The 22,615-nt window shown below is 41.1% G+C and overlaps 1 protein-coding gene across 11 annotated transcripts in view; it reads left to right on the forward strand.

Moving 5' to 3' along the window:
- The window catches only part of CHL1 (cell adhesion molecule L1 like), a 140,078-nt gene extending 123,127 nt beyond the window's left edge, over positions 1-16,951 (forward strand). For 10 of the 11 annotated variants that reach the window (XM_074602217.1, XM_074602222.1, XM_074602216.1 and 7 more), the window contains 8 exons: positions 1,991-2,106; positions 2,275-2,479; positions 2,713-2,835; positions 4,132-4,311; positions 11,172-11,333; positions 12,021-12,152; positions 12,992-13,064; positions 14,976-16,951. In XM_074602217.1, coding sequence (XP_074458318.1) covers positions 1,991-2,106; positions 2,275-2,479; positions 2,713-2,835; positions 4,132-4,311; positions 11,172-11,333; positions 12,021-12,152; positions 12,992-13,064; positions 14,976-15,192 — 1,208 coding nt within the window. In that variant the 3' untranslated portion in view covers positions 15,193-16,951. The remainder of the gene's footprint in view (positions 1-1,990; positions 2,107-2,274; positions 2,480-2,712; positions 2,836-4,131; positions 4,312-11,171; positions 11,334-12,020; positions 12,153-12,991; positions 13,065-14,975) is intronic. The other variant, XM_074602225.1, reaches the window with a different exon arrangement.
- Positions 16,952-22,615: the final 5,664 nt, after the last annotated feature.

Here is a 22,615-nt window from a genome sequence, read left to right on the forward strand (position 1 = left end):
CCTTCTCTTCACTGGAGGAAGGCTTTGCTTCGGATCTATTCCTTCTCCAAGCCCCATCCCCGTGTCTTCTCAGAATCTGCCCACCTTTGATTTTGGACTCTGCCTGGCCCACAGTCCATCATATGGTCCAGATCAAACAAAGACGCTTTCTTCCCTTGCCGCCCACTTTCACAAAATAGATGCCCTGGGCTGCTCTGAAATCCCAGCAACCACTTGTGATACCCACCCTTTGCACATGCTCTTTGAGCTCCAGCTTCACGTGGGCTTTTAATAATCATGTCCCGTTAGGAAAGGTGAACATGCAGGAGGATCGCTCTGCTAATAGAATTAATGCTGGTGCCACACAGGATACAGCAGCCCTGCTATGTCTGTGGGACACTGGATAATGTCACTGCTGAGGCCACCCCAACGTCTCTGAAGGAGCAGAGTGTCTCTTTTGGTGTTTACTGCATCACTAGAGAAGATACTTGGAGGACTGGAAATGTATGCAGCTGCAGTAATGAAATGCCAAGCCTCACCTTAGGAAGCAACCCAGTTAAGCACTAACACTGCCAAAAAAACCCGAATCTTTTTTGTAGGAATTAAGGATTTAAATCAGCAATGGAGTAAACAGCATGGTGGCCTGCTAGCGTGGAGCGCCAAGCTTCCCTCATCCCAACTACAGATGCTTATTGCATATGCAAATGCTTAGCAGCAGGGGCTGGGAGCTCTTGGCAAAGAGGGGAGAGGATGGCCAGCAAACGGTTCTCTTTCAGATCTATCTGCCCATTAATTTTATTACTTAAGTCAGACAGTTTTCATCCCGTGCAGAATTTGAAGTCTTTAAGTTGTTCTCTTGTAAGAATGAAATAAAATGACAATTTGAATGGCCTTTGAAAAGTCTACAGTGGATTAGCCAACTAAGAAAAGCACATGTTGTGCCGCTTATGAAAATGACCAGAGACACACATCCTTGATGCCGCCCACCACGTCCGGCAGCAGTCACTCCCCAGTAGCAGTAGTGCTGCTGCTCCTGCCTCTCCACTGGCTGCAGCTTCTTGCAGAAGCCGTTATGGAGTATCACGGTCCATGGTAGGTGATATGAGACCGTCAGTAAAATTTCAGTGATAACCACAGACGTAAAAAACGTTACTACGTTTACAGAGGGAAACGCATCCTAAGGCGGGCTCTCTGGAGCGCTCCTCATTGAGTGAGCGCACTGAGACCTGCGTTATCAACCCCCGAATGGACCAGTTTGATGTTTGCAACCTGCCGAGTGCTTCCTGGTGTTTCACCAGCATAACGCTTCAGTGCCGGGAATGGTCTCGGTGCTGTTCAGACAGGAGAGTCCCCACTGTACACCCAGAGGTGGGCAAAGGGAAGGTTTGGTGGTGCATCTCCCCTCCCCTGTAGAGTGTACAGCAGAAGAGATGCTGGATAGTGAGAACAGAGAGAAAGAAACCCCACAGCATGTTTATTTTCTTTGTGTGTCTGTGGTGGATCTAATTTTATATCTATCAGTGGAAAAGCTTCCTTGCAATTCAGTTGTCAGTGGATCAAGGCCTCTTTTTTTCAAGCGCTATAATAGCTTTCTGTGTTGTGTGGTGATTAAAATCCTACTGTTTAATGAGCTTAGTTGTAAAATGAAATTGATTATAAAAAAAACTTTATGATTGCCTTCTTGAGTTGCTGCGTTAATCTTTTTTTTTTTTTATTCTTCTCACTGCTGTAAGCATTACTTGAAACAGGAAATCATAAATACTGGTGTAGAAATTCATATGTCCCAGTGCACCTGTATTCCAGCCCTCAGCAGAAAGCCCTGATATGGCAAAATAAAGTTTATTGGCCCATTTCACCCACTGGATGCAGGTGGAATGGCTTTTTTCTTGCCTGCAGTAAGACTGTGTGAACTGCCACAGCTTGAGCTGGAAAGCCAAGCCCTGTAGCTGTGAACAGTGGGAAACTGAGCTCTTGTAAGTGTCTTTAGTATGTGTCACTTTTGTTTTTACAGTTCCAGATGCTGCTCCTTCCGGCGTGTCGGTGGATGTTGTGAACAGCACGCTGGTCAAAGTCTTCTGGTTTGGAATACCAAGGGACAGAGTTCGTGGACACTTAAGAGGCTATAAGGTTACAAATTTCTTTTTAAATATTTGTATATAGATGAATAAACTACTAAATGAATCCCAGATCAAGCATAAGATTGCAGTCTCTCATATCTGGGAAGATGCGAGAAATCAACAGCGCGTTCAGCCCCATGCAACACTATTTGTTATAGAAATACCAATCTCAATGCAGGTCAGTTGGTGGAAAACAAAAAGCATGCTGGATGGAAAAAGGCATCACCCAGAGAAACACTTCCTAACGTTTGTAGGAGACAGAAACTACGGGATGATTCCCGGTCTAGAGCCCTTCAGTGAATTCCACTTAAGTGTTTTGGCTTACAACGCCAAAGGAGATGGCCCGGAAAGCTCCCCCGTTGTGTTTGAAACTCCAGAAGGAGGTAAGACACAGTGAGAATACGGGATGGAGGGACGTAAATAGAAATTGTCCATGTAACAAGGCAAGTTGATTTCCTTATTTAAAGTGATTGTAAAATCTCCAATATTCATAAAACCCTTTATTAGAAAGGGGAACTGTAGGTGTTGGACTAAACTGTATCGTCATTTAACAGGTATGTGTAGAGACAGACCTGTTCAATCTCCTTCTCTGAAAGCTAATCCCTGTATTTTCCAGTCCCCGAACAACCACGATTTCTAAGGATCCTGAACTTTGACAAGGACTCTGTCACTCTGTCGTGGGGACTTCCTAAGAAAGCAAATGGCCACCTTACTGGCTACCTTTTGCAATACCAGATAAGTATGTGCCTGTTTACTTTGATTTTAGAATTTAAGCATTATTAGCTAAAGAAAAATAGAAAAGGAAAGGAAAGAAAAAAAAGGGTTTATATGTGCAGTTATTTAAAACAGAGGCTGATGAGAAGGGCTGTTTCTGAGATCCCGGTACCAGGCGACAGCGTGTGTTGCGCTGCGATGCGCACACAGCCTGCTAGAGGGCAGGCCAAAGTCACCTTCCGGAGCAAAAAGCGTTCCCTGCGCTTTTCCGATGTAAGCTCACATTGCTGCCATGCCCTATTCCGCATTCATAGACCAATTATTTCATATTCGCAAATTATACCTAACGTACTCGTTAAGAAGACGCACAAATTGTAGGTGCATTTTACTGAAGTGAAACCCATTCAATGCAAAATAATTTGTAATGAGAGCGCTTTAGCCACAATTATTCAGGTCTTCACAATACAGCAGTGAGCTCCTCCTCCCTGTAGGATGCCTCAGCAGAAATGCAGACAGCTACCACTTGAGTCATGTTAGTGAGTAATCTCCTTGAGAAACAGCTAAATACCAGGGGTATTTCTTTCTTTCTTGCCTATGAAAGAACTGAGTAGCTGGGAAGAGACTCTGAGCAGGTAACCTCAGGCAAGTTCTAGTGCTGGTCCCAGGATGCCACAACACCAGCTGTGAGGTGTGGTGACAATTCAGGGTATTTTATATGTTGTTTGAGGACGGAACAGGATTAGACTGTGCCCTATTTACAAAAAAAAAAATCCCATGTACTTTGCACTTCTCTCTGCTGGTGGCAGAACTGCCCAGTTGCCTTGGCAAGCTGGGGCTGGAGGCTGGTTCTTCCCTTTGGTTTTGATGATTATAAGCAGAGAGCGGATACATCTATTTAGGCATTTTAGGAGTGGGAACGCCTCCTTCAGCTGCCAACTGTGCCTAGGCAGAGGAAGCAAAGCAGAACAGCCCTCCGCTAACTTGCTTGCAAAAGTTTGCAGATGTTTGGAAGCAAAGCAAGAAGCAATTCATATATATTTAATGATCTAGGAGACAGTAATTTTTACCACCCACTCAGTATGTGCATATCGAGAATCAGAGAGCTTTTTAAGAACAGTAATAGCTCACCGCGTAGTTGGGAGATTGACGTGGAGGAGATAAATCCCATTTAGGCACTTGGCAGGAAGGTGAGATATGCTTATTCAGGCTTCATCCTTCCTACTTAACTGCAGAGTACTTCCCTTCCAGGAGCGTTCATGATACGTTTCATGTCCGTAGCCTTTAGCTGCTGGATCTGACTCAACCTCCTTTTCCCTTTCAGTAAACGAAACGCACGAGATCGGACCTCTGAACGACGTCCGCGTAACGAACCGCTCCACGCTCAGCTGGAGGCTTTCAGGTCTCAGCCCCAGCACCAAGTACAAATTCTATGTAAAGGCTTGTACAGTCAAAGGCTGTGGGAAGCCGGTCACAGAAGAAGGACTAACGATGGCTCAAGGGAGTAAGTTAATAGGCAATATGTTTTTATGTGGAGAAGCTCTAACAATAATGGAAAAATCTATTGAGAATATTCCAGGCTTGACATTTCCTTTGTAATTAGAGGAAATAAATTTGTTTTTCTTTCCCAGAGAACAATCAATGAACTTTTTAATGTAGCCATGCGGCCTTCAGAACAGTAGAGCTTATCTGTTTCATTTTGCTTTACAGTACTGTGTTTCTGTTCCCACCGATCAACTCTTTAAGCCGTACTACAATAAGTGAATTGCATTTAGTCACAAACAGAAAATTGAAGATCTAAATAATCTGTTCTCAGTAATATAAAAACAAATTCTGCCCTTGCATGAAGATGGGGGACTGCCAGCAACATTAGGGGCAGGTATTTGACATGAAAAATCCAGATTAACATCAAGTTGACTGGAGTGCCTTTGATCCATTATTTTATTATTATTATTTTATCAGAGACTAGAAGTGAGCGTTTATGTGCCACTTATGCCCTATCCTAAAACACTGATGTTCCATGATTTAAAGGAAAATCGCAAGCACTACACGGTAGCTCATCTTTCACATTCAGCTGAAATGAAATAAAATGTACCATGCTCAGCAAGTCTGAAAACCGAGGAACAAGTCCTTGCTATTAATCAGAAACCATTGTGTGCACTTACCAGGGGGAAGGAGAAAGAGAACGTGATAAGCAAAAGAGTCCTGGCTTCATCATTTTTAGCAATGATAACAGTCTGGAACAATGTTGATATAAAATAGAAAAATGGTCCTTGTTGTACAACATCCTATTGGACTTCCAGGATGCAAAATCTCTTCAGTTACTGGTAAAACAAGTTAAAAGTACTTTAAACTCATCACATCCCAGTTCAGGATCCAATCATGAACTATCATCCATTTTCTCAAGTAGTGAAACTCCTTCTCAACTGTCTTGTAGCCTCCAGACTCACCCTATATACAGGTACTCACGTGCTAGTAACTATTAATCTATCAGCACGGTTTAAAATTTATTCTTCATTAAGAAAAGTAAAACATCCTTTTTTTTCAAGCTAAGAATATGCAATTTCACCTCATTAGTTGCCTTTTCTGGCCTTCAGTGAGCAGCCAGAATAATGTGCTTTGACCACTTGAAAGTCAGTAATTTCTTTGAATAAACTTGTCAGATTTTATGAAATGCATCCCTGCCTGATATGCTTAAAAGGATGATAATGTGGCCATTCATTTCATTCTTCTTCTCTTCTTTTCTTTCCTAAGACTTTGTTTTGGCAGTGGCAACAACTGATTCTGGTGAAATGCTTGAGAACAGAGTAGTATAATTAGTGAAAGCCACAAGGGTCCAGTTCTGCGATTAATGTGTGCTCCTTGCTGGTTCTCAAGCCACCCTAAATTAGGACGCTGCATCTGTCACTGAGATGCCATTGGAGTTTTGTGGCATTATTTGCTGCCTAAATTGTTCAGGCGTTTTTCAACCAAACACGATAGGCTGAAAAAAAATCACTCTTTTCACTGACCTTCTTGGGGTTTTAAGCTGTGACATGGGAAGCAAGGCGATTGCTCAAAATTAAAACAATCTCTCTTTTTGAAAAAAGGGAGTGATTTCAAAAGTCAAAGTTGATCATTTAAAATGACCCACGTAAATGACAGACATAAAACATGGTGCCCTCTGAAATGAAACTCCGAGATAGAGCACTCCAAGTTTCTTTGGGTTTTGATTCAGTGATTGTATATCCATTATGTTCTGGTTTCAGTAACAAAACCATAAAGCTTTCATTGTTCATTTTAAGACTTTGAATAACTTCCACCGCTGTAATACAGCCTTTGCAGGCTGTGCCGTGGGTATTTCAGAATTTAACAACACATTCTGCCAGGAAAGTGGAGATTTTCAGGTAGAAGCCATGGATTCATTCACATTTTATCATTGATATACTTGATCTGCATCACTTCTATTGCTTTCATTTATTTGCAGTTATCCCTGCTACTATGGTCTGGAATCAGAAAGAAAAGTCAATCTCTTTTTTTAGCATGTACATGTATGTACACCACTACAAAAAAGTCTGTGTAGGGAAATTTGTTGTGCTTTAAATGATAGTTTTCCCAGCCTGTCATTTATGTGCAGCCCATCTCCTGACGATGAGTTTGCAGTGGCATGAATGACTCAATTTAGTAAGAAAAGCTTCTCTCAATTAAATAAATATAACTCCCTGTATAGATAAATGGGTAGATCGTACCCTTTCTCTACAACTGCAGCATCTTCCTCTGTGAACAAAACCATTCAGATTGAATTTTTTGTCAGGAGTAACGTATTCCTTTGGGTTAGCAACGCTTTACCAAAAGGTCGATGAGTGGATACTGATAGGAGAAGACCGTCGGGCGCTCACATCTCTATTTCTTCATTCTCCGGTGGAGCAGTGCCGGATTCTGCATCCTGCGCATGCCCAGCGGCAGCGGAGGTAGAGCCCTCTGCTCTGCAGCACTGCCTCTGTCAGACGCGGCTCCTTCGCTGTAATTACTTACCAGAGGAAAACCACCCTTTAGTGTTTGTCTCTAAGATTAAATGCAGGCCCACTGGAATTAGCGAGACATAGAAATAGGCGATATAAAAGCTTTCATTTACAGCATCCTCGTTGCATGACCCAACACCACTGGCGTTGGCAGCTAATACAAAGTCAATGAAATAAAAGGCCTCTTTATTATGAAAGATCTTAAACAGCCAAAATAGCTCAGATATGAAATGCTGACATACACCAAAGGTCTTTATCAGCTGTTGATAAAATACTGTGGACAATCATGAAGAACTTGGGCAAAGGATATTTGCATTGTACTGCAAATAGATGATAGTTTAATTTCTGTGGCTTCCACTTGGTTTCATTCCACAGGAGAAGGTATACTGTCTTTAGAAAGGGAGTCTTATCTCTAACTTTCCATTGTCAGGCGGTATTTCTTAAATGGCTTACAAACTAATTAACTTTCCCCTTGAAAATGTTGATTTCCAAATGATCATTAGCCCTCAGAAGCATAACACAAAATAATGTTCTTACATAAGTGAAAAAAATTAATTTAATATAGCAGTCCTTCTTTAACACAAAGCTTCTTTTCATCCAGAGCTACCAGAGTTTCTGGAGGATTACTAAACACATATTACATGTTGAGAATGATTACTGTCTGTCCAGAAATTCAAGCCCTAATGAAAAATTCATCCAGAGTTTTATTTTCCAGAGAAGCCAGAGAATAGAAGTTCACCAGTTTCATTATATTTCAATGGCAATTGGCACGTAACTCCCACAGGCTTTTTGAAAATCTTAGCTGGAGGGTACTAACCTTCATGACACACCATAAGATGAGGAGAGTAGCCATTTGTTACAAAATAGATGGGTTTAGTTCTCTTTTGCCACAGGCACAGTGAAAAAGGAAAAATACAACTGCCTTAGCCATATGTAACCCCTGGTATTGTTACCAGCCAACCCCCCATATATGAAAAAGGAAAAATACAACTGCCTTAGCCATATGTAACCCCTGGTATTGTTACCAGCCAACCCCCCAGATATACCCTATTTACTCACAACCAAGAGAATCCGATGAAATCTTGGTGAAAAGTTTCTTCTTCTGTCATTTATGCCACTCCCCTCTGCTGCCTCTTCTTTGGCCAGGGGCCCTGTAGCCCATCAAACCCTGTTACTAATTGCAGGCAACGAACCATCCTGCCGCACCCAGGTGCTACACACAGGCTGGGCCGGGAAAAGGAACACGTGATGTATTGCTGTTTCAAACCCCGATCATTTTGAGCACGAAAAATAGGCCTGTTAAATATAATACGCTAAATATATCAGTCTTGGAGTACTTGAAGGAAAATTGTGATTAACTGTTTGTCTTTGCTATTTTTTTTTAACTTTTTCCTCTTCTGTCAGCCTGCCCCAGTGTAGCCAACACAAAGAGCTAAAGAGACGCAGCAAGAGATGAACAAGCTATAACCCATCTTCTTGTCCGAGCTCAGATTCCTCCTACAAATGGCAATCAGTACAAATAGATGATCACTAACTCACCTAGAAATTCTTCTCAATAGACGTTACATACAACAGGTTTACTAATCTCTATAGTTTAAAATATTCCCAATTTAGCCTGAATCACCTCCTGCGCTAAAAAAGCCCAGAAGATGAAGGATGCTTGTGATGCATATTTATACACTTTTAATAGCCCAGGCAGTAGGGGAAAACTAATGAAAGTTCAACTTTCCATTTATTGCGGCAGATGTATTTAGACAGGTATGGTTATAAATTAAGATGTTGCCTACAATTAGTATTTAGCTATTAGACTGCCAGCTTTTTTAGGTAAGTATGTTTTATAACAGATGTGCTAACTTTTGGAGAACTAGCACTCTTGTAAGTCTTTGGGGGCAGTTTATATTGTTTTTCCCTTTATACCATAAGCTTCTATAAAAAATGTGTGTTCTGTTGTTCTCATAAATCTCAAAGCCCAGTAGGAATATTGTAAAATTGCAGTTCAGTGTTTAATGTTCACGCGAGTCCCATGGTATGGCTGATAAATAGTGGGGGAAGATGAGAAGTGCTGGTGATATGCCTTTATTACTAATGCCTCTTCTCCCTTATTGTAGATTAAAAACCTAACCCGACTGCTTTCAATTTTCTGCAGCTAATTTCTGCAGCTCACTGACCTTTCAGTATGTTGAGCTTTTTCCTTATCTGTATATCTTTGCTTTTATTTTTCAGGATGCTACACTGCTTTTTCTATTCCAGCCACCAAACTTGCCCCAATTAGCAATGCTTTCTCCTCTCTAGGTGCTATATTGAGTGTGTAACACAGACCAGAAAGAAATGGCGTGGAAAGAAACCTCATAATCACCCATCACTGGACAACTGTACCGAGTTTTAAAGAATAAAAAAAAATGTTGTTTAGTGTTTTGGGATAGGTGATGTCCAACGGCCTGGAGAACCAATGGTAAATCCCCAGTGCCAGGTCAGGCTGGGCACAAACCCTCCCTCTGGCACCCTGCGCTGCCGGGTGTGCCGAGAAAGAACCCAGCAGAAAAAGGTTATTTTCCAGCCGTATCAGTTGCCCTTTTCTGCTTCTGTGAAGAGCTGGCTGCTCAAAATGAAGAGGCTGGCACGAGCTGGAAATAACTGGGAGATAGATATGGACTGGTTAAGCTGGTGTAAGAAAACGCACAACGGAGCACAGCTGTGGGTGCCACTGAGCTCAGGGTTAAGCATTTTGCTTACCAGGAATTCAGGAGAAATCCTTCCTAAGGAGACTTGTGTTGCGTGCAAATCGGACCGTGTGGTTATCGTGTCATGCAGAAGTGTTATACGGTATTTAATGCACAATGGGTTGAAGGTTCACATTTATTCTTGTTACTTTACGGACAATGTTTACATTAAATATGTTTTTCTGATGTCTTGATTTTAGAACATGTGATTAAAATATACCTGTGGTATCCTGTTGCTTCAATTGCAGTTTGATTAAAAATTATAGCTGTTTCACATACTTCATTTAGCAAAAATTACCCATAGATGGATTAATTTATGCTAATAAACTGCGCTTCGATATCAGCAGTATTTCAGCTGTATGGGTTCTCTCTGGGTCCCAATGGTCTGCTAATTTAACTGCTTATTGTAATACGTGTATAGTTGCCTTGGAAAACTTATCTTGAACTGCTGCTTTGATTGTGCTTGGATTCATCTTAATCTTTTTTTTTTTTTTCTTCAGCTGTCAACTAAGCCTTAATCTCCGCAAGCTTCTTGCTTTGCTAATTTACTAGTTTAAGTATTAATGAGCGTTGTTTTACTGTCAGTGCTAATTGGTCAAGCAGTTTTCAAATTATACTGTGCGCTCAGTCCTAAGTTTAGGTGACTTTGGATAAAGCAGGCAAATTAGGCAACTGAACGCCATTAAAGAGTTATATTTATTAAGTGCAGCCCCCCCAAGATCTCTCTCCTGCCATGGAGGGCAGGCGCCCTCCCGTGTTGTACCCTTTGGTTGAGTAAAGAAATCCCAAATAAATATCAACACGCAACTCTGAATTTGCTTGGATGAACAGGCTTTTCCCGTTCAGGCAGTGATTGCTAACCTCTGTAGATGTCCTTTTTTTCTGTTATCCACGAATGCTATTTTCAAAAAGCTTATTTAATACCCTGCAATCTTAATGCAGACAGAAATGACAGTAGGCATTTTGCAATGCAAAAGTAAAGAAGGCTCTAAAACCAGGGCTACTGGAATTTCCCTTCTGCCTCTTAATCAAATATTAAGCATTTAAATGCCTAAATATCAATTTAAAAGCAAACTTCAGCTATATCTAAAACAGTGCTTTGTGCAGGCATTGTGGAATTTAAAAGGACATGGAAAATCATCGTCAGGGGAGAAACGAGTCCAAATCCCAACGTTAATTTTTTTTCCATGAGACGTATAAGAATCCATTTCCAGATAACAAGCTGTCTGTGCTTCCCTGCTGAGTTCAGTTCAATGGGAGAAGCATCAAACCCCAGATTATCTATACAAAGCAAGCCCATTTTCAAGTTGTAATTTTTTAAGCACGCATTAGTTAAAGCAGATCCATAATCCCCCATCAATATTAACTTTCATCCTGGGAAATGTACAAACCCCTTCATAAACATCAGGATTACTTCAGTCTGCTGTTTATTTTATCTGATGGAATATTAAAAATCAAATAGGGGAAATGTTTTTTTACTTCACTGCCTGCTTTTGCAAATCAGATTATCTGATGACAAATGTTAAAAATCCGTGTGTGCCGTATTTGTGTGTTATTTGCATTATTTGTAACTGCGCATTTCACAGGCCTTTTCTTCAACGAATACCATTAATCAATATGACTTGAATGTGTACATTCCATAGGTAAAGGGATCGGCAGGATTTCAGAAGCAGTAAAGCCCACCCAAAAGTTTCACCCCATTGAGGCACTTGAGCCTGGAACTGAATATACAGTTCGTCTAGTGACTAAGAATTGGGTTGATAACAATAGCATTTTTGAAGATGTAATTGAGACAAGGGGGAGAGGTGAGACATGAAACCCTTCAAGGTGATAAAGATTTATTTGGAATGTAAATGTATGTTGGGGTTACATCTTATGTTATGCAGTGAGTGTGTCCCAAAATCATCATTTTGTTGTGTGATTTTTAAGTTGCCCCAAGTTGCACTTGAATCCCAAGGGAGCATAAACGCATCCCTGGTTCTCGGCTGAGTCCTGTGCTTGATGTGACGCACAATAGCCTGGAACAATTACAACCCTTTAGAAAACAGTTTTCCCTCTTATGTGATTTTTGAAAGGGTAGTGCTGTGATATAATCCATTTTAAGTGTGCCAGTCCAGTGGTTTGCATGTAGCGGGTGCACTTTTAACTCTATTTCTTTCGCAAAACTGCTTTTGCATGAGAGGCTTAACAATTCTCTGTTCAGCTTTCCTATTTGGCATTAATCCTTTGAGTCAACTGCTCTCTCAGAATTACCTTGCTGAAATGTCTGTATTGTGCCTTGTAGACTGCACATTCCCCTTAAGTCTAAAAATGTCACGCTCTGGACGTATTTCTGTCCTGTGTTTCTTGAAGTTGAACACAATAAGTAGTGATAGTCTGATTCAATTAAGATTCACTGAAGATGATGTTATGTATTCATGTTATAGTAGGGTGATGTCCTTTTCCTCTGATTAATTTTCTTTTTTTTTCTACTCCTCTTCTGTTTCACAAAGCCTATGCTGGCATTTATGATGGAATTTCCACCCAGGGGTGGTTTATTGGACTGATGTGTGCCATCGCTTTGCTCACCCTACTGCTGCTAACTATTTGCTTTGTCAGAAGAAATAAAGGAGGAAAATATTCAGGTAAATGGATTTATTGTCCTTTCGCTATGTTCGCATGTTAATAACGAGCATCCTTCAGACTTTTATCTCTGGAGGCTGCAAAGCCGCAAGCAGAAACATCCAATTAGGATTTGTAGCTTTTGATAAATATCCGCAGAATGGATTCTAATGAATATAAGTGAAGCCGTGCTCTCTGTGTGAGATAGCGCTGTGTGCTGGTCAGAGATCTTGCTAAGGCCTTTGATGCTTCTCGTTGAATCTTCCCGTATGTAATCCCCCTGTAGAGCCAAGGTCCTTCACCAGCTGCACCTCTGAGCCTCCGTTGGCTGGGCTACCTGCTCGCTTTACACCTGATAACTGCTGCTTGACATACTGACAGAACGTCCAGGGGTACATGCTTAAGAGTAGAGTATTTTGCTAAAAGTAATTCTGTAGTTTTTAAAGCAATGAGTAAGGATTTAAGTAGAAATAATTAAGTATAGATGTTGTTGCCTGGAGAGGTGGTCGATGCCGCATCCCTGGAAACATTCCAGGTCAGGTTGGACGGGGCTCTGAGCCACCTGATCTAGTTGAAGATGCTCATTGCAGGGGGGTTGGACTAGATGGCCTTTAAACGTCCCTTCCAACCCAAACCATTCGATGATTCTATAAATACTTGCTAGCTTTCTTAAAACTTAGGGAACGGCCCCAAACCGTTTGTGGAAGCGTGCTGGTTGTGTCCAGCCAGAGATGCAGTGCGAGCTGCTGCCCTCCAGGTTAGTCCGCAGGTGATGACAGGCGGTTTTCCCATTGCACCTGCAAAAGGAAAAGTCCACAGCGGAACATGGCATACAGATCTGTGCTTTATTTCATTTGTACAGTGAAAGAAAAAGAAGATTTGCATCCAGATCCCGAAGCTCAATCAATAAAAGATGAAATCTTTGGGGAATATAGGTAAATAGGACCTGCTTTAACAAGCATTTGTGTTTGTTGGGGTTTTATTTGTTCCAGATGTCATCATTATTTAAGACATTTTTATAGCATGCAATTAATGCTATTTTTCACTTTCAAAGCAAACCTCGTAGGAGTGGATAATAGTAGGAATATAAAGGTATATCCAGTATACTCAAATCCATCCAGGTTGGGATATAAGTAAATGTTGATGTATCAGTGGTTATTTTTCACTTTTTTTTATTTATTTATCATTGTATGAATAATGTAAATATATATGATAATTTGGGTTCCTGCTGTAATTTCCAATTGCAAGACTTTTGTGTCCTCAGTGGGTTTCTGAAGCCCAGTCAGGCCAAAATCGTGTAATGTGAGGAATGTTCATTTTGTGGAAGAAAGCAAAGCAAAGTTTGAATCGCAGCAAGAAATGGCAAAAACCCAAACAAACCTCACTACAGAAGTTTCTGTACGAGAACTGAAATAATCACTTTGGCTGCTTTAAAATAACTCAAGCTTACAATATCTTGTAACTGTGGTATGAAGAAAAATATGTCACTATAAAACTGCTGGAAAACTGGTGTCACTGGCCTTATGGGCGTAAAATTTCTGTTGAAATCCAACTTATATATACTACATTATTTGTACTGCAATAGGGGGTTTTTTTCTGCATAATTTCATCTTTATTTAATTTTTAATGCTTTCTAATGGGACAAATATTTAGAAAGGTAAGAAAGTCCTGAGGTTAATAACTTTGACCCCCTCCTTTCCCCTCAAACTCCAAACTCCTCTTTTTTTATAAATAGAAATGCCACGTGTAGAAAAGTAGCAAATATTTTTACTGTGTTGATTATACACGTTATCAATTATATGCTGAAGAGGTAAAGTTCAGGTGCATTTCTCTGTCATTCCTTAGATAGCATTACCAAAGCTTTGACGCTGAGTTGGCATCAGCAAGGGCCGTAATTGAGTAATTACCTACCTAGTTCAGATGCCTAATTTGGGTTTTTTGTAATCTTTTAATCTATGTTCCCAGTCCCCCCAAATATCCTGTTCGATCAGGAGAAGTCAGATTGTTTTTGTTCTTCTTCTGCGGTGCCATTAGAAGGCATGGCCAGTGGAATTTTCTTTTTTTCCTGAATTTTGATGGTCCGTCTGTCCTTTTTCACGACATTGCCATTGAACATAGGCTGCATAGGAGCAGATACAGACACTCTGACTCTGCTTTTTTTTTTCGCTGTTCCTCCCCTTGAGCAGAGAGAAAGTCCATCAGTTATAGTAAGATAACAGGAAAAAGAATGTAAAAAGGGAAAATAGCCCCTTTGTTAGTTATCTAAAATCAAACAAATGCTCACAAAGCAGTAAGACACAACCTAAAGCTGATGCCTCGTCCCACAGCTTTACGTCGGTTCACCCGCCCACCTCAAAAGAAAAATGAAATCAATAGGCCCAGAATATTGCCCACTGTTTTATAAAATGAAAATGTCTCTTTCCATAAGGTGCCGAAGACTTGGCACCAGCACTGTTCGCTGGAACGGGCTCCTCAAATCCTTTCCAGCATCTCCTTTTCTTTCCCCTTCACTTTCTGTCCATTCTTCTGTCTGTCCAGGGCAAAAAGGGGAAAAAAAACCAAAAGGCACGTGTAGTTTTCATTGATATTTGGCCTTTTTAACCAGTCCCATTGGTGTAATAACCACAAAACCATGTGTGTGGAGAATTCAGGTTGGCGTGCATGACTGGTTTGAGGTGCACCAGACCAAACAGGACTCGCAGGGTCATATCGTTCTCAACGTACAACCCACATAGAACCGTTTCCCTCGCTCTTCCCTCCTGCTGCTTTCTTGCACAATAAAAGAGCAGTTTCCATGCTGGCAATTAAAAGCTGGATTTTTGGAAAGGCATTTCTTTGTTTTGTAGTGACAGCGATGAAAAGCCGCTGAAAGGCAGCCTCCAGTCAATTAACGGGGACATTAAAGCGACTGAAAGTGCTGATAGTCTGGTAGATTATGGCGAAGGGGAGCATGGGATGTTCAATGAAGACGGTTCATTTATTGGAGCTTATTCTGGATCTAAGGAAAAAGGATCAGTCGAAAGCACTGGGAGTTCTACGGCAACTTTTCCTCTCCACGCCTAAAATATAAGCAAGAATGATTCATGTTTAATTGTGATATTTATCCTGATTAGTACTCCACAGTTACCACACGTGATTGGAAGCAGGTTGCCAATTGAGCCAGTCAGGGACCTGACATCCAGGTAATATAAAAATAAGTCACTGCCGCTAAAAGATGATTTTCCATCCTAATTTCTAGGTGTTTTCTTCTAATTAAAACAAAACAATTCTGTACTATACAAAATGTCTTACTCGGTCTTACCAAAACAGAATTTCTCGGTGTTACATCTGTATACTTAACACCTACTCCCTGTGTTTCTTGGGTTTGGAATATGTTTCTCTGTGTAGTATTTTTTTTCCCGTATGGCTGTGGTCACTTTGTATATACGTTTATATGTAGTATTCCCTCACGTACCGGGGCCTCCGCATTGTAGAGGTAATAACACAACAGGAAAATCAAACAAAACCAACAAAGTGACACAATGCATCCTACTGAGAAAAATGATAATTTAAAATACTGGAGAAATATATTCTATATATTGTATAATTTTTCATAAAGAGATAATCTCCTTTGCTTATGATGCACTAAAATTACTTTAGTGGTTACAGCTGACTGCAGTTACCAATACTTAGAGATGCAACTTCATCCACAGAGAAATTGCTCTTACAAGACAAAGCTCTGGCCTTGTGGATGAATCTTCTGTCCAGTAGCTGGCACTATTTCCTTAAATAAGTTAAGCTGCAGTATCTTTCCTGTGGCAAGGCAAAACAGGGTTCCCATCCACCATCATTAGAAAGTATTTTAATTTGTTTTCCCGAGGCTCTGCAAGCCGCATTTCTAAGCAAAATGCTTGTTGTCTGTCTCATATCTGTATATTTGTGCGCTAGCATACATTTCACGGAGATGTTGTACATATGATATTAATATTGACACAAGTGAAAATCAGCCTTGTTTTATTTTGAAATGAGACATGTTGCTAGCATGAGTCTGTATAGCTGTGTAGGAATGAATAGAATTGCTTCTCAATATGAGTTTGGACCAGCAAACCTAGTTTTCAGAAGGAGTTGTGTGTATTGCAGCCATATAAATCTCACACCTTCCTAGCATCGCATAAAATAGACCTACCTGACTTTCAAGAGATCATTTATTTTCAGGCTTTTCATTGTTAAATAAACAAAAGCAGAAGCAAAGAGAAGATATTATGGCATAGTTTCTTTTATATTTTGTTTACTGAACGCTGGTTTAAATCTGGTTCTTTTCTTTGCCTCTCCAACACTAACTCAGCAAAGCTGTACAGCACATTTTTTTGGTCTTTTTGTATTGGAATTTCCTGAACTTCTTTAAAAGCACTTGTATTTTTGAATACGCTTATTTGAGTAGAGTATCAATACGGCTTCATTTCTTCTTGCACTTAAAAATCACTGCCACTGCAATTACAATATCTTTAAAATAGTTACTGCCGGAGGAATAGATGATCCTAAAAGCCGTTTTACATCGTGGTGGTAATTAGGCAAATATCCCCACTGGCTCCTTCGTGCTCTCCATTACTTCAATGGAAGAAAGAGAGGAAGCAAGAATTACTCACATGGTTACGAGTTTCCAGTAACGGCTACGATTAAGCCCCGTTAGCGGCCCACAGAAATGCAGGTTGTTCCCAGCAGCACGGCCACGGCTGGTACGCGGCTCACCTTACACTTGGGCTGCTCCCCAGCGCTCAGCCATTTCTCAAAGCCGTAAATGGCCTTTGGTGCTCAATGCTTCTGCATATCTCTTCCTCTTTTTAAAAAAAAAAAAAATTTAGCTTGTAAAGGCCTTTCATACAGCCTCTGCTTGGGAAAAGCAACCCCCGAACAGCCAGCCCAAACCCCACAATGATGCCGTGTCTGTGTGTGAGTGTAAAAGGGTGAGTGGAAATCTGCCCTGAGTCAAAATCCACCCCGCTCCATGTCGGTGACCCAAGTCATTCGCTTTTTATTATTTATGAAGTTTTATTTCCAGTATTTCACTCAGTCCAAAAGCCAAAAAAGTCCAAAGTCATTTGAAAAAAAAATCTTCATTTTTGAAAAGAAGGGAGTGCGTAATTGGAGAAATATGCAATTTGGCATCTCGTCAGTGTTTCCCACCAGGAGCTTTATCTGCTGACCCTTGCCTGCTGCAGCCCGAACCGGATGAAGTCTAAGAACTGATGAAGGTCGTGATGACCTTTGATGCAAGCTTTGGGCTGTTTTTAATGTATTTCCTTTAGGAATCGTCCGCACTAGCCCATGCTCAAGGGTCTTTGAGGGGAGGGCTGGGAAGGGCTGTACCGGAGCCCGGCAGAGCTCTCCCGGACACTGACCAGGGCAGAGCATCCCAGCAGGGGAGGCTGAATGTGACCCATCCGCAGTCCCAGCCCTCCATTTTCATGGACTTTGGGTCGCTGCAGATCAGCCAGACTCATTGTCCCAGAAAATGCCGATGTTAAACAGACACAAATTTCAGATCATATTAGTGAGTGTCAAATTATCGAATAATGAATATAAATCCCCCGTGCTATCACTTGCTCTGTTGCTGCTAAGAGATGTTTATGACATCCCTGTGATGTGCTACTCGTCTGCGCTGGTGTGAGCGCTTTTTCTATTAAAATTTTAATTCAGATCCTTAAATCTTAATGTTGGTGTTTCATGATGCCTCAGGGCCTAAAAATCATACAGTGACAAAAAAGATGTGCGACGGAATTTGTACGGTGCGCACTGACTTTTGAGGAATATGCCCAATGAATATTAAACAACTGGATAAAACTCCTGGGGAATCTCACTCACCTGGGCTTTTTTCTCTTTCTCCATCATTTATTTTCCTTTTTTTTTCTTCCCATTGGGGTTTTATTTTCTATTGTAAGGGTACTACTCATACAGTGTAGCTTGGAAAGTGCAGGACACTAATGGGTTTTTAGAGATTTGCTTTCAAAAGTAAACCAACGGAGCAAGTTCACATTTTCCTGAGCAGTTTTTTGTCATTGTCACTGCATTTTTTTCCTAGGGCAGTGTGTTACAGGTGAGAGGAAGCGTGGCCATGTAGACTGAATAAAAATTATCACCACCTGTGCTGCAGTTCTGAAATAGTACATTAAATCCAATAATTTTTTTTTTTTTTAACTCTGGCCAGGAGTGTTTATTAAAATTAGTTGATGGAAATCTGTGGTGATTTCATTAATTAATACCTAGCAGGGAATTTCAGGCTGCCTGCTGGGAGGAGGGAGTCAGGGATGGCCAGACTGTGTCAGAGAGGGAATTAGTAATTATCCAGTGCCATGGCTGTTGGCTTGGTTACATTTGGTTATGATTCGCCATTACATTTTGCTGGCAGTACAAGTATGAGAGGGGAAATGACACTTTCAGATTTGGTATCTCTGTCAACCCAGGATGCAATTTCACCCAGCAAGGAGGAAGCATTTCCCTGGCCCCAGGAATCCTGGCTTGCGGATTTAGGCAGCCTCCCCTGGAACAAGAGAGGGGTGGCTGTTTCTCAAAACGTTGTGCTCTTTTGACTGCGTGTAAGATTAAGCAAATAAAATCAGCTCCTCCTAATTAATGGGAAAAAAACCCTACCTCTGTGTGCTAGCTCCCATGCAAGCGAGCCATTTGCATTCACAGAGCAGCGTACTATCGATTTAGTATGGATTGTAATCTCAGACCTAGGTTTTTGTTTAAAAAAAATAAAAAATATAATATAGATTGTAATTGCACAAGCAAGAACATGTAGGAATGGCCTCAGCTTTGTTCTCTGGCAAAACTTGGGGACCGAGTCTCAAGAAATCCTCGCTTGTGCTTGACTCCGCTCTTCAGCGAGGGTAACGGTACAGGATTGGTAACGAAGCCCTTCTGGGGCTGGGTCTTTAGGAAGAGCAGAATTAGGAACCAAATCCGAAAATGACTTTCCCCTCGGATAAAAATGTGAGTGTACCTATAATAAATTAAAAAACCTTCTTTGTAACTTAAGTTTTAATTGTATCTAATTAGCATATCATTTAACGATTTATGATATTTGTTCTGTTGTGTTATTACTACACTAATTTTAATGAGTAGCTCTTTTTCTAACTACTTCCATTGACTGAATGGGTCAGATCCAATGCATGAGAAGTTTTAATAAAAGTTTTCACGCCAGTATTATTTTTTGAGATGAAAACAAATACTAGCACAATCTTTCTATATAAAAAGGTGGGGGTTTTTAACAGTAATTCCACATTCAGTTTTGTAAACTAAAGCTAGAGTAAAATTCACTGATCCTTGTGTGCTTCTGAAAGGAAATCTCATCGTGATTTTTTTTTATAGTCATTATTTTACAGTTGAATGCTAAATCTAGATTATTTTACATATCTGTAAGAAGTAAAGTGAAATTCTTCATGGCAAGAGAATTTCCTTTGTTTGACAACGGATCAAGCCCTCAGCTGCTTCTCTGTTAATGTTTAGGATTTCAAAATAAGGCGTATAAACCGGGTTGGAGTACCAGTACATGTTTACATTGCAGCTCCATATCCTTCATGTCAAAGTCTCAAGTGATCTGCACTGATTTGTTCCGTTTTCAGGCAGGAACCAGTAGGTGGGTTTGAGCCAAAGCATACTGTCTGTTTCGTTTATTTTTTTTATTATTATTATTATTATTACTTTGAACAAGATACTTTGTAATTTCATGAGAAAAGATCAAAGCAAATGTGGTGTCACCGTTACAATGTTACTTTTGGAGCTAAATGTTAGCCTGCATTTATTAAAGCTTAGAGAAATGTGTTGTACTGTAGTTGCTGTTTGTATCATGCATATGTGCACGTATGGTTTTAAAAGATATTTTCATTTTACATGAAATACAACTTTGCTAATAAAAGTTTGACTTGATGTAATCTTCAAAGGCCTTAGCTGTAATCCGCAAGTTTTTCTTTTGGTTTGTTTCGGGTTGTTTTCTTCTCCTGATACCATTTCTTTGTTGGGAATCTATTTTAACTGTCATTCATGGCTTATGGTCTGTGGTGGGTTTTCTCGGCCCGACACCAAGGTTGAGATGCCCTTGGCTTCTGCTGGGACTCTCGGGCACCAGGGACAAACAACCACCTAGATACGATCTACACCAACACAGGGATGAACCTGAACGGCAAACACCCTGAGTTCAAATGCATGATTTATTTCATGGTATGATCACCTCCCGGGTCAAACTATGGTCCTATATAACGTTAGCATCTATGACACGCTTTATATACTCTGTGTCAGTTAACATCACATAAGCGCCCAAGCACGCAGAGCTTTAAGCTAAGTGGCATGTGAAATACCTACAAAAATAACGTTATCCAGTATTAAAATACACTTAGCAATGAAATGGAAGACAAAAGCTCAACGTGCCAGGCAGGAACAGAGGTGAAAGGGGCTGATCCAGTTATACGTGGTGGAATACAGCTATAAAGATTAGCAGGGTGAATTTCCACTCCTCTTCATTAAAGATCAGCAGAATAATGGTGATTTTATAAATATCCAGGCACCTAGAAACCCAGTAATACTCATTCTTTTCTTACCCCTTAGTTATGGAAAACTCATTTATGCTGCAAGTCTGAAATCTGTATGCATTCATTATATCAAAATACAACAAATGTTCTTTGTTGGCCAAGGAAAATAGGAAAAGAGCAAAATACCTTCGTTCTTTTGTTACTGAGGAGTGAAATGGTCACCCCGACTTCCGTCCCCCACCACCCCCACCGCTCTTCAGTGTTAAATGATTTCTTTCATTCTACTCTGCCTGTCCACGGAGAAGGGTGAACCAGGCAGGACCCGCACAGGGGCACCCATCTGATACCTGAGACAGCAAAACTGCCACTACTGAGGACTGCAGACAAACCCGTGGCAGCTGATAATGCTGCAAAATCTTTTTTTCTTTGTTTTTTTTTGTTTTTTTTTTAAAAAGGCATTTAACAGAAATCTGAAAGATCCAGGCAGTGGTCAAGCGTGAGACAAATTTCTCATGCAGAGAGTAATCCCTGGCTTCCAACCCTGGGGTGGTTTCTGCACTATGGTAAGAGTATTACGCTCAGTGAAAGAAATGCTCTTCTACATTATTTTTTTTCCTCATGTTTTTAGCTATTTCACTTTAGCAGGAAGATTTCAGGACTGGGTTTTTTTAGTGCGTTCTTCACCTGCAAAAACTCTTGAATACATTCAGTGCAAGTACAGAAACAAGTAGGACTGTGCTAACTAGCATTCGCCTTTCAGGAAGGCATCAAGGGCATCCCAACTTGTTTTTATTATTATTCTTATTCTGGAATAATGAGATTTACACTGTTCTCGATACCATAATAGAGAGAGAAAGTCTTACAATCATGTGCTTCACTGGAGTGAGAATAAAGATGCTGCTGCCACCCTCAGGTGCATGGGCTGCAGATCCCAGCTCTCCTCATCCCACCACCTCTGCTGGCACCCAGCCGACAAATCCCCAAACAAAACTTTAAGGAAAAAGTATGGGACCAATATAGCTTTATCTGATACTTGGCTTTGAATACCAAGTTGGCGTTGTTGGCACTATTCTGGGGGCAGAGCATTATTTCTAATTTTCAAATATTTCATTCTGTTCTTCAGTATTACAATGAAATGTCATCACTTTTGGACTTTTACCATCTGTTAATAAGCTTGAAATGCGGAGAAGTCAGTCAGTCACCCAGTGGAAATACCAGCAGTCTCACTCATTGGAAACGCGTGAGCTCTGCAGCTTTATAAGCCTTGTTTAACAGGACCTGTGCGTTGTTTTTGCCATGCTCAAGGCCCTCATGGCGTCACTGAGGCCACATCCCCATTTGATGTAGCTAAACCTGCCACAGAAGAGCTGTCCCACCCCATCGCTGCCTGGAAATACGAGTATTTCTGTAAAAAACCCACCCTGTCCCACTGCCTGGACATGCAGTGCCCAGATGGCAGTTCCTGCTGTGCTTCTCCCTTTGCGGAGCATCCCTGCAGGCGCAGGACCATTCCTGCCCGGCTGCAGGACCACAACGCTCTTTGCACATGAGAAAAACAAACCTTTCCTGTAGAATTTATACTGCGTGGCTGCACATCCAGCCCAGCCTGGGGGTTGCAGCATGATCCTCCCCGTTCGCTTGGGACATCAGGGCAGGAGCATTTCAAATCAGAACACATTTAGCAGTACATTTTGGGTTTTTTTTTATTATTTTGACAAGCTGGTCTTGCTGTGAAGTTCCATGGCTTGGCGTTGCTGTGCTTTTTCAACGTGTTTGCAGTACTCTTATTGACTGAAACCTCTGTAAACGGGTGGCTTTGATGGCTGGAGGTCAGAAGCAGTTGGGGTGAGGAGGAGTGGGAAGCCGTGGGAAGCCATGGGCAGTGCTGCTCTGCTCAGCATCTGCCGGGGGTACGTGCTGTGCCCATTCCTGCAGCCAGCAGCGTTCAGCCAGAAGAAGGACTGGCTCATTTCCAGTTG

This window comes from Larus michahellis, chromosome 10 (genome assembly GCF_964199755.1).
Source record: "Larus michahellis chromosome 10, bLarMic1.1, whole genome shotgun sequence".
Classification (NCBI taxonomy): domain Eukaryota; kingdom Metazoa; phylum Chordata; class Aves; order Charadriiformes; family Laridae; genus Larus; species Larus michahellis.